We start from the raw sequence: 11690 nt of genomic DNA, 5'->3' as shown, positions 1-11690 counted from the left end.
CCTTGGCAGGCCAAAGGGATGGACAGACAGACCTCCAAAAGCAGAAGGGCCGGGAAGAGAGCCCCTCACGCACCGCACACATATGCACTCACTCCATTAAATCACTTTTTAGCTCCTTCTGTCCCCGCAGCCTCTGGATGTTTATTTTCATTCCTTGGCCTCAGAGTTCCTTCTTTCCCTTCCAACCATCTCCCCGGGGATTGCTCAGCCTGCGAGATGCTCCCGGAGCAGCAGCAGCCCAGGTACTATGGAAAATACAGCACAACTCATACAAACAGCCCTCGGAGCAGCTCCCATGGGGCAAATCATCTGCGGGGTTTTCAGTGCCACCGAGCACCAGAGCCAGCCTGAATTTCTGTATTTTGATATCATGGTGGAAATCAAAATATAGCCAAGCAAAAATACATCCCCAGCACGAACTCTGAGCAATACAAATGGAGACAATTAAGTCACAGCAAGGAAAGAAATTAATCTAACGACTGTTGCAGGCTCACCATTGAGGAGCTGATTATCTACAAAGGGAAAGAATGGTGAGAGCTCAGCTGCTCGAGGTTTTTCCGCTCTCCTTATGGGCACTTAGAGCATGTCTCTCTGGGGGAGCAGGGACCCCGACAGTCCCATGTGGAACATCTCTGTGACCACTGGAGCCGTGTTGCTTCACAGCCCTCAGGATTGCAGTAGGGCTGAAAAGCGGATGGCTGTCAGCAGCGTGCTGTTTTTTCTGGTTTAGGGATAACTGCCTTCATCCCAGTGCACGTGAGCCCAGCAGGTGTCCCGGGGACACCGTGGTCATCGGTCCCTTGTCACTATGCACAGAGCGAGGAGCCCCAGAGTCCCCACAGGGCTCAGGGACCAATGCACAGGGGCTGCTGCTTGGGTTGTGAGGTGGCATCCAGAAATGTAGGGAGCCAAAGTGCCCCGCACTGCTGTGACATCAATCCCAAGACACGTGAGGAATGGAAGCTCCCCAGCCACAGGCTCCATCCGCACCGTAATGCTGCAGACAATTCCTTGCTATTGGCTCAGGACCATAACTCGCAGGAAAGGGGTGAAATCACCACGGCACTTCGCTAACATTGTCCAGGCTGCCGTCGATGTTGCAGTTGGCTGCTCTTAGAGCTGAGCTCATTCCCGGTGCTGTGGCCTCCAGCGGCACAGGGTGAGGGGCGGCCCCGGCCCCAAAAAGGGGCACAGTGAGAGCAGAGCACCTCACTCCGACCTCGGTGCTGTTAATTCAATTTCAGGGCAGCTGGCAGGCGTGCCTTGGCTCAGCTCCTCCAGCCTCCACAGGCAGCAGCTGGGTGCTGGGAAAGGCAAAAATCCGAGTTCCAGGCACAGGCATCCCAAAGTGCCTCACCCCCAAAAACACCACAGCTCCGGGCTGAGCACGCAGAACTGCCCAGCAGCAGGTGGGATGCTGGCAATGCAATTCAGAATTTAATACATTTGGGGGAACGAGCCTCTCATCATCTGAGCACAGATTATTTTTGCTGCAGGGGAAGGCACTGAGGCCAGGAGCCCAGGGCCACGTGGGCTGAAGGCAGCAGAAATGAAATATTTTGTCAATTGCTCCATCTAGTGACATTTCAGCAGAAAATGCCATGGGACAGCTGGGCTCACAGCCCACGCAGCACCGACACAGGCGGCTTTCCCTGTGGATTCAGGGTGGACGTGTCATCTCCCTGACACCTCCTGGTACAGGAGCAGCAGCCAGGAACACATTGAGGCGGGATGGGATCAGGAACAGCAAGCAAAAAAACACCACAGGGTTTCTTAAAACTTGAAAACGCTCACAGGGAATTTTGGTTTGAGGGCAGATGTTTCTGCTTAAGAGCCTGCAGTCCCACTTCGAGGCAGACAAGTATGGCAAACGATGCAAAGGCTGCAGAGGTGAGATTCCATTTCCAAACTTGCACCCGCTTGGTCCTGAGCTGCAGAGGACTGGCTGCTGCCGTGCTGCTGGGACCCACAGCACAGGGCACGTCCTGCACAGCCGGTTCTAGACACACAGCCACCACCAGCCCTGTGCAGGGTGAAGAATCAGCGGAGGGGAAGAGACCAGTTGCATTCAAAGCATGACCAAAGCATGTTTTTCAGACGCAGCCTATCACCAGGCCCTCAAGGCCTCTTCGCTTTTGTTTTTACCTCCTCCTGGTGGCAGCTTGCTGGCGAGGCAGTACAGAACCGCAGCCTTGACTTGTTTCCTAGGGCATGATGGAAAGTAGAAGCCATGCTCAGTGTGTGCATTCAGCCCAGGGCATCCCAGCCGGGCAGAATAACCCCGTGTCGATGTGGCTTCCATTGGCACCATCACTCTGATGAGGATGTAACTTCTAATTTTAACCGAGCAGTTCCAGAGGCACACCACCTCCAGCAGAGGCACCAGGGATGCAGGGAGTTCATGCTGTTTTCCTTGTTGTGTTTCAGCCCCTCTGCTTTACCACATGTGCCAAGGGAGCAGAGCCTCCAGGGCCCTCGTGGGAGAAGGATGAAGGCAATAAGGATGCCATCCTCCTCTCTTTTCAGCCTGGGATGCTGCAGAACATGGGGATCTCTGACTTGTCGCCATCCTGAGGTCCAGGTATCACAGGACGCCGTGCATTAGAGAACAAAGCGACTGCTGCTGCCGAGACGAAAAACAATGGCCGTGACGATGCTTAACCAGAATGTAAATACAGCTACATTATGGATATGGAAGTGTGAGACTGTGGAGAAAGATGATAATGGAATTATATATCAATGCTCAGCACAACTGTAAAAACTAATGTTTTATACATGTGTAATGTTAAATTCATTCCAGTTCTTTCAGGCGAAGGTACATTAACTGCTCCATCTCAGCATAATCATATTACCTCAACAGGCTCTATGCAAGTCAGGCTTCCAGGGTGGTAATTGCCATTTGATTAATTACAGGGAATTTAGAGGCATTACAGCTATTCCACACGCAGCAGTGCCATTTGCCACAGTCCTGTCGTTACGGCAGGTTGACCCTCGCAGCCATGAGGATGATGCTGGGATGGCTCCTCTTCGTGGCACACAGCGAGCTCACATGGTGAGGATGACAAAATCTCGGCGTAAACAGAGGTGTAACTTCCCCTTCTCTTGGGGGAATTAGCCTAGATATTCAATCAGCCCTAAGACGGCTCCTGGCGATGTTGAGGTTGTCCTTGATGAAGGAGGGACTGTGTCCCCTCTGACAACTAAGTCCACCAAGCAGGGCAGGAGAGCCCTTCCCAGCAGCACAACGAGTTCAAACCGTGGTGCCATGGCATCTCCAAAAGGCTGTGAGATGCCCCCAGCAGAGATGCTCCTCCAGCAGGCATCCTGCGCGCCGAGATGGATTCCTCCAGTCACAACACCAGTTGCTTTGCACCTTCGCCTTAATCCCCTTTTTATCTCCCTGGCTTTGCTGTCTGCATGCCTCTCGTGAGCCACCTCTTTGGCTGTCCCTCACTCAGAACCCTTCCCAGGCAGGAGCCATCGCGGTGAGTGGCTGTAGCGCAGCTGTGATGTGATGCTCTCTGTGACCGCAGCGATCCTGTGCCCCGGGCACGAGCCTGGCCCTTGGTCGCTCCCACAGCTACCGTGGCTCCTGCTCCCTCACAAAGGCAATAATGAGCCCTGCTTGGAACTGAAAACAAAGATATCTCATGCAATAAATTGTAGCAAGGAAAAAAAAAAAACCAAACAACAAAATAAAATGCACAGCTACTTAAGTAACCGAGCTTTATTTAGAATCTTTGAACTCATAAAATGTCTTATTTTACTGATATATGTAAACATACAATCAGGAGGTTTAATTGCTTTTCCCTTGCACAGAAATAAAGTTTTAAATAAACCAGAACACCTCGACCCAGACGAGCGTAATGCAGATTTAATTATCTAACTTGGTCCTGTACAGAGAGCACACGCTTCCTTGCATGGTCACTGGTTTATCAATTAGTTGCAATATGATTTTTGGCAGTAATATACTCAAGACACAAAGTGCAAATTACAAGAAGCAGAAAATGTTATCTCATTCAGAGTAATGAGAAGTGCAAAATATCTCAGCCCATAAATTCTATTCTTTCTGTATCTGAACAGTATGTGCGTAACAGGCTAATAAATAGCCACGTAAAACTTCATCGATTAAATGCAGCAACATCTTAAGGTAGGAATGTAACGTCCAAAATAAAATCCCAAACCAATCAGAGGAATCATTACGTTTTGTTCATAAATCCTATGCAATACTTCTGAAGGTACCTCTCCACAGTTCACCTACCTGCATTGATTTTTTTGCATGCCTGGGAGACTTCTGCAAGCAAAGGTGGGTCGTTACACATTCTCCAATTCGATACATCTGGATGTAGTTTTGTGTCTACTACCAAGGTTCCACTAACCCTTCACTTGGCCAATCAGTGAGAATCCATTTGAAATGCTAAGTCTCTTCCAGGCACTATGAGCAGAACACCCACTCCCTGTTCCAGCAGGCTAAATGCACTTTGTGATTGCCTACAGTCAAAGAAAACTTGTACATGAACTAAAGAAAAGCTTTCCAACGTGAACTCATCACAGCTCGCTCCTTTCACTCTGTGTTCTTCTACCCGACATGGGGGAGCACCCAGCCCAGCTAAAACATACACACCAACAGCACTTTTACTGGTGCTACTTGGGCAGTATATTACACGTTTTCAATTCTCTTTCCATTTATTTCTAGGGATTTTTCACCTCAGATGAGCAGCCAGTTTTGACACACACACATACACACACACACACTCAGACCCTTTTCATTTTTTCCCTGCTACATCATCATTATATATTACACCAAACAGCCCAAATGAGGCTGGGCTGCTTCCTCCAAATCCCTACGGTTCCTCTAGATAGGAAGATTAAACCACGATGACTGGCATTGCCATTAATCTGCCTGCCAAATTCATTCGCTAAATCGCCAAGGCCGCGGTCGCCCCGTCACTGCAGGAACGGCTGCGACGCGTAACCGAGTCAGCCCCGTTTGGCTGAACGTGGCTGCATCCCGCCTCCAGCACACAGGAGGGCTTAGCTCACGCCACACAGCTCGGGGGCTGCGGCTGCACCCTGTGGCTGGAGGAGGGGGCTGGGAGCCCCTGCGGGGGGGTGCCTCCCCGGGGAGGGCATCACCGTGACCTCCCACAGCCGCTTCCTGCAGCATCAGCTCCGCGCCGCCTGCCGGTGGCTGGCATCCCCCAAAACTGAGCCCCAGCGCCCCAGAGAGTCCTCCTCGATCCATGCACTGCCCCATCCTGGGGAGACCCCTGGAAGTGAGAATGAGGAACGGCGTGCTGGTTTGGGCTAACATCGTCTAGCCTCCAAGACAACGTGCAGGGGGACAGCCGTCATTACGAGAATTACAGGATCACACTGCCGAAGCAAACTTTTGTCTTCATTAAAGTTTCAGGATGAACAGCTATGCTGCAGCTTGGCACAACAGCGACTGCCTTTGTATGCAACATGCCTGGCACGTATCAGCGTGTTTCTTCTTTAAAAATATAATTAGAATAGAACGAGATAGGTTGTTGTTCATGCTGCCTAAATATCTGAAAAGGCTCAAACGTTTAAAAGCCTAAAAAAATAAATTTATCTCTCCCCTAGTTTATTTTTCACGCTAAAGGCTGCAAATTGACACATCACAGTAATTACCTCTGACTAACTTCCATAGACCTACCCAGAGAGATAAACATGAGAAGTTCACATTTGACTATCAGACTTACTGTGCTGAACACAAATAATTTCCCAGAGGAGAATTTGATATTTCATCATTTGGAACAGTGGTAATTTAATTACATTGCTAATGTTTTCTGGCATACTTGAAAGGACAATTAGCATAAGTAAATCATGAGTGAGATGACAAGTCACTCAGCATTTATTTCTGCTCATCAGATGAGATCGGCTGATGATCTAAATTCTCCTTTGTACGTGAACAGAGCCCAGGTTCAGCCGTTGTATCCGGGGTTCGGACTGGTGGGGGTAAACGGACGTGGAAATAAAGCAAAACGGATCTCATTCTTTGAAGCTCGTTAATCAAAGTTGCCCAGAGAAAACTCAAAAGCCACCAGAAGTCGGGGAGGGCAGGGAGAAAGGCTGATCAGCATGGAAGGTCAAATGAAGCTCGAGACGCGCGCTACCCATTCTGGCAATGGGGTGAACGCTGACTAATTTTTGCCAGAGTTTGCTTTACATCCGGCTCAGAGCTGAACACTGTTACTATAGCTCTACCGATGCTCTACGATAATGGTATTTATCTCTGCGGGTGCAATGACATTCACGATAACACCGATAATGTCACAGTTCCTTTCTGGCGCTTCAGAATAGCTACAGCTTGCTCATGGGTAACACCTTCCAAAGCTTCCCCATTAACCGCTAAAATCTGATCGCCGCGCTTCAGTCTGCCATCGTCCGCAGCTGCTCCCTGCAAATGGCAAAAGGAAACGTTAGCGGCTGGTAGCACGGAGCCCTCCCGTCTCTGTAATGCTGATGGATGAAATGAGGAGGGAGGCAGCACTGGAAACCCCACCGTAACAGGGTGGGGGATGAGGAAAAGGAGAGAGCAGTTACACAGGGCCAAAATCTGCAGTGTTTGAAGCGTTGCTCTCTGCTGGTGCTGCTTAGCCAGCCCTGCTGGTCTGGGGCAGCACGGGCAGGCAACACACCTCTAAGAAAAGGAGAATCAGCTCGTTCCCTGACAACAAGGCAGTGTAACGACTGGCTCTGTGTTTTATGATCACACAGGGACTTGTTAAAGCAATACGTAAGTGGCTTTGCATCTAGTACCTAGAAACAGGTTAAAATGTGGGAAGGGAGAGATAGAGCTCATAGAGAGAGCCCCCAGCTCTGGGATTAGGTTAGACTGAAGGCCCTGGGAAGCACCCACAAAGCTCTAGAAGTGGCTGTTCCCCTTCCGAGCTCCTGAACATGGTTCTTTTCCTCAAATCCCAAGGCTCTGCTCGTCGTGAGGTCAGCTCACGACGACTGCCTCTGCCTCCTGGCCCCATCAGTGCATCCTATGTTTTGGTTTGGGAGTTTCTCGCCTGTGCTCACATCTACAGATCTTAGCATCCATTTAAAGACAAGGTGTTTTTTTTTTTTTCATTTTCTATCACCTACCCTGCTGGAAATGCAAGGAGTTACAGGACAAATAGCTTTGTGCAACTGACTTTCAAGTTGCTTTACGTTAACTCTCCCTAATCCCCACTGGTTTCCCCCCATTTTCAGAACTACATCAGTCACGACTCCATGAAAGGATCTTGCTGGCACATGCAGAGAGCAGCCCCAGCTGCACGGTACCACACTGTGCCGGCTCCTCAGCCTGGGGTCCGCACCCTCCCCTGATGCTCAGGGCCAGGGACCAGCTGGGACAGCAAGCAAACAGCACGGGGAGGGCAGTACCCACAGAGAGCACGAGCACGGAGCTGGAAGCGAGGGAGGATAACTAAAGCCAGGACTGATGTGGAAGCCAATTCATCAACAAGCCACATGGGGTGGCGTTTCCTTCTTTCAGTGGCTTTTCTCATTGAGGTGACCATCTGGGCACAGGGCTTTGCAACTGAAGCCTGGCCACAAGGATATAGCATCTCTGCCACTGTCTCCAGTCATGTACAGTGAGAAAAATGATGCCTCCGTACTTCTGGGAAGACACTGAGATTTGCAGATATAAAGCTGCCTTATAAATATTTTAACATATAAAAACAAGTTTCCAAAGGACACAGAACAATTTTGCTGAGGTGAAGTGTCTTGTTTCAGCCATCAGTACTGTGAAATATAAACCAAGAAGCCAGCTGTGCGTTCTGGGTCTGCTCACATCCATGTACCTAGGCAGTACGTTTTGCTTTAGATTCCACATATATCACCCAAGCCAAATCTTACATTTATTTTTTAAGATAACAAAGAAAAAGGGAGGAAAAAAAAAACAACAAAGATACCTTGGCAAATATAGTCTTGACATAAATGGGCAGGTCTCCATGGGGACTTCCATACCCCCCCACAATACTAAATCCCAGTCCATCAGAGCCTTTCTCCAAAGTAATAATCTTAGGCTGAGGTGCTCTGAAAACACAATAAATATCACTTAGAATAACAAGGTCTGTCTGCAGGGACTTTCTGCAGAAGGAACACTTACAGAGAGATTTATCTATCAAGACTTTCTCATGCAGTCACTAAGCATGATTCCTGTCCTGCTGCTGGAACACGCTCCTGGGCAGTGCCGAGCTCACAAGCTGTTCCACATCCTTCAGCTCCTCCCTTTGAAAATACTAATTTATAAAGGGCTCAGCAAGAGCACTTCTCCCTGATGCAGGAGTGCTATTCCTCTAATCTGCAGCTGCTCAAAGGAGAGTTTGCTCTCTTACAGGCCAAGCTGTCATCTCGCGTCCCAGTAAGCGGTCACTGCAGCAGCTTCCTCACAGCGTAATTTTATTTTGTGACTTCACTGAAATGAGTCTGTCAGACAGCGTGCAGCCAGGAGCACTTGTCTTCACAGTCTCAGCTCTACTGTAAGCTCTTCGGGCTTTTTTTCTAACAACCTCCATCCCACCCACATCCCTGCGTCTCGCAGCCCCAGAGCTGACTCTGGAGCCCCTCTCTCAGTGCTACCTGCACCGAGTGCAAGAAGAGCCTTGCTGCAACCTAGACCTCTATCTATCCACCTCAAATCTGAAACAGGCATTTCTATATATGTAGAAAGAATTATTCTGGACGAAAGCTGTTCAGCATATTCTACCTAATTAAGACATGGCCCATGATGACTCATATCTAGCAGTTTCCTTTGGACAGAAGGAATGCATACACCTACTTCATTCTACTTCAGATTTTCAAATTCAGATCTCCTTACTATTTTGATACGGAAAGAGAATACATGTCCTTTTGTGAAGGAAATAATTCTCCTTTGAGGGCAGCAATAAAAACAGTATCTCACACTGTAAGACTAGTGAATGTGGCATAAATAGCTCAATCTCTATGCTTATCCCTGAGACAGGGCAGCCAGTTGCATCTCAGCATCTTAAAATAAATATAATGAATCAAAGAATGAACATGAAGAACAGGATGACGCTAAGGAACCAAATGAAGATCAAATGAATTTCTAAATGACAACTGGAATGCTGTAAGCTGCCCTTAAAAGCACATGATGGAGAATGATGCATGGCCATGGGAGGGCTAGGTCTCTAAGTTCTGTCACTGTACAGAAGTGCTACAGTGCTACAAATTAATGAGACTTTTTAGAATTGTAAAGCTAAAAAGATTCAAAACACAAAGAAAGTTCTTGGACATGTTTTGAAAGATTAGTCTCTGTTATCAGGTTTTTTTTTTTGAATACATCTTCCCTTGGTCTATCAATGACCAAGGAGGAAGCCAACAGACGAGGGCAGAACTATCATGTCAGCATAACACGACAGGAAAGGTAAGATAAAGAAAGTATTTGGAAATACATTTTATCCTTATTTAGTCAATCAGTATCTGCCACCGGGTAAAGATAGACGCAGGTCTGTGATCAGACTGGAGACGGTCACAGTTACCATTTTAAAGGCAATGTAAAATTAGAGAGATAAGCAACGGGAAGAGGCCTCCTTCACAACCCTAGGCTTTTCCCTTGCATGGAGCATAGAAATATATCTCAGTTACACACGCTAATACAAACTTACTCGGGATCTTCAGAAGCATGCTCAGAAGAAGAGTTGACGTTACATCCTGCAGACATGCTCTCCAGTTGGGTAGCGATGGCACTGATGTTGGTATCAGCCACAACCTAAAGAGGAGAAGGCAATGGAGTACTCTGCATGCTCACTTAGTGCTAAAACACTTAGCTAATTACATGGAAAACAGCTAATATCAAATTTCAAACAGAACTCCTACTCTCTTATATTTCCTACTACTTCAACACTTTCGAGTAATAGTGTTAAAAATCACTAACTAATAACTAACCCACCTATCTAGGGGTTGAACACTGACTTTGCTCTGGAGTTTTCTACTGCATTTACAGGACTAGCACTCAGGTGCCGAGCAGGAGGATACAAAGCCAGCTGCAGGTATACTGAGAGCAGTGACCTGAGGGCTGGGTTTTGCTGTTCATGGAGCTCAGTCCCATGGGGAAATAGCTTGCAGGATGCAGGCCCAACGAGACTCATAGTGACAAGACCCACTCCAGATTTTTTTTTTCCAACCTTTCACTGTAAGTTGATTTTCTATTCTTCGATTTTTCTGGAAAACATTTGAGGAAACCAATTAGAAGTGTTTGGGATTTTAAGTATCCACAGCTAGAAGCACAACAATTTCCTAACGACTGCTTGCGGTGGTTATCCCCTAACTCCATCTCCATCTGACCAGAGACTCGATATTCGTCTCTGCTTGATGTCTATTGTACAGGAGCTTGGCTCAGTGACAGTGACAAATACCCACTAAGTTCCCTTTCAGTATGTCCTCTAGCTATCTGTGGCCTTATTTTATCGAAATTAACAAGTACTTTTCCCACACCTTGCTGGGAACACAGCTTAAGGGAAACATACCTTTCTTAAACAACAACAAAAAAAACCCATTATATAAATCCCCTGTTCTAAATGAATGCTCACAATTCTTCCCCAGCACTATTTCCCCCTTTCTAATCACTTGGAGCCAAGAGAGGGTGGTAGCATTTTCTAGGAATAAGGCTTAGTGCTTGTGCAAATTTTGCATCCCAGGACTCAGGTTCAACGATGGGGTCCCACAGAGGAGATGGCCGCACCTGGCTCAGGCAGCGGAGGCACTGGAGCTTTCCTTCCCAGCGCAGTAGGGGAAAGAGTGCCAGCCAGTATTTGTCGTATTTTGTTGTTACATTAAAATAGGGTAAAATAAATCTACATTCAAAAAATCTTCAGTTGGCAGTAAGAACGTATCAGAGTTCAACAACCTTGTAAAAAAAGCTTCCCCTTATCTCATTACTACACCTGCCGAAAAGAAATTAAATTAAACCCAAGCATCAAAACAGCCGGAAGGGATGATTGTTCCCCTGAGACCCTAATCTCCCATTTGCAAACAGCATTTGCAAACTCCTTTACCATCCTTCCCAGGACGTACCCATAATAAGCCTTTCCACACCACTGAACGCAATTATCTGACCTTTCAAAGCAGTTTGCCATGAAGTGGTCTAACCTGATAATAAATAGAATTAGTTAATGACACATCAGTCACGATGATCGCGTTGATAGGATTATTCCATTTAGATTGTTTTCCTCCGAAAGCGGCCCGGCAATTGAGAAGTACCTGCAGTTGGCACGTCGCGTATCATCCTACCGACAGCGCGGCTCCTACACTACTCTACGGCTGCTGTTAAAATACAGCCTCCCACCGCCGCTTTTTAAGCAGGCCCCATTCTATCAGTGAAAAGAGCGGTATCATGGGTAGGAGCATTCAACACGTTTTGAGCGAGACGGCAAAAACGGGGCAGAAAAACCGTCAGCTGACAAAACCCAAGACATTTCTAGAACAACCTCTTTGTTTATGCGAGCGCACAACTGACAGCGCGCTTCATCAGGAATATTTTTAAATACATGATGAGGTGGGATACGCTGTATTACAGCTTTCAAGATTAGCAATTTTGGGTTCCGCAGCAAGCTTTCATTTTCTATTCAGGGAATACTGTTGACATGAAAAGTGAAATTACTCAACGTTAGTAACAATATGATAACTATAATTTAACAGAAAACCCT

The 11690-nt window shown here is 47.4% G+C and overlaps 1 protein-coding gene across 11 annotated transcripts in view; it reads right to left on the bottom strand.

The window, feature by feature from the left end:
- Positions 117-11690, bottom strand: part of PATJ (PATJ, crumbs cell polarity complex component) — a 147142-nt gene continuing 135568 nt past the window's right edge. For 9 of the 11 annotated variants that reach the window (XM_021405454.1, XM_021405453.1, XM_021405459.1 and 6 more), the window contains 3 exons: positions 9651-9754; positions 7935-8058; positions 3710-6424 (listed from right to left, as the gene is read on the bottom strand). In XM_021405454.1, coding sequence (XP_021261129.1) covers positions 6278-6424; positions 7935-8058; positions 9651-9754 — 375 coding nt within the window. In that variant the 3' untranslated portion in view covers positions 3710-6277. Of the gene's footprint in view, positions 3632-3709; positions 6425-7934; positions 8059-9650; positions 9755-11690 lie in introns of those variants that run through there. The other 2 variants (XM_021405461.1, XM_021405462.1) reach the window with 2 other exon arrangements.

This window comes from Numida meleagris, chromosome 7, assembly GCF_002078875.1.
Source record: "Numida meleagris isolate 19003 breed g44 Domestic line chromosome 7, NumMel1.0, whole genome shotgun sequence".
In the NCBI taxonomy this organism is placed as follows: domain Eukaryota; kingdom Metazoa; phylum Chordata; class Aves; order Galliformes; family Numididae; genus Numida; species Numida meleagris.
The sequence above is the reverse complement of the archived record's forward strand: the minus strand, read 5'-3'. Positions and strand labels throughout refer to the sequence as shown.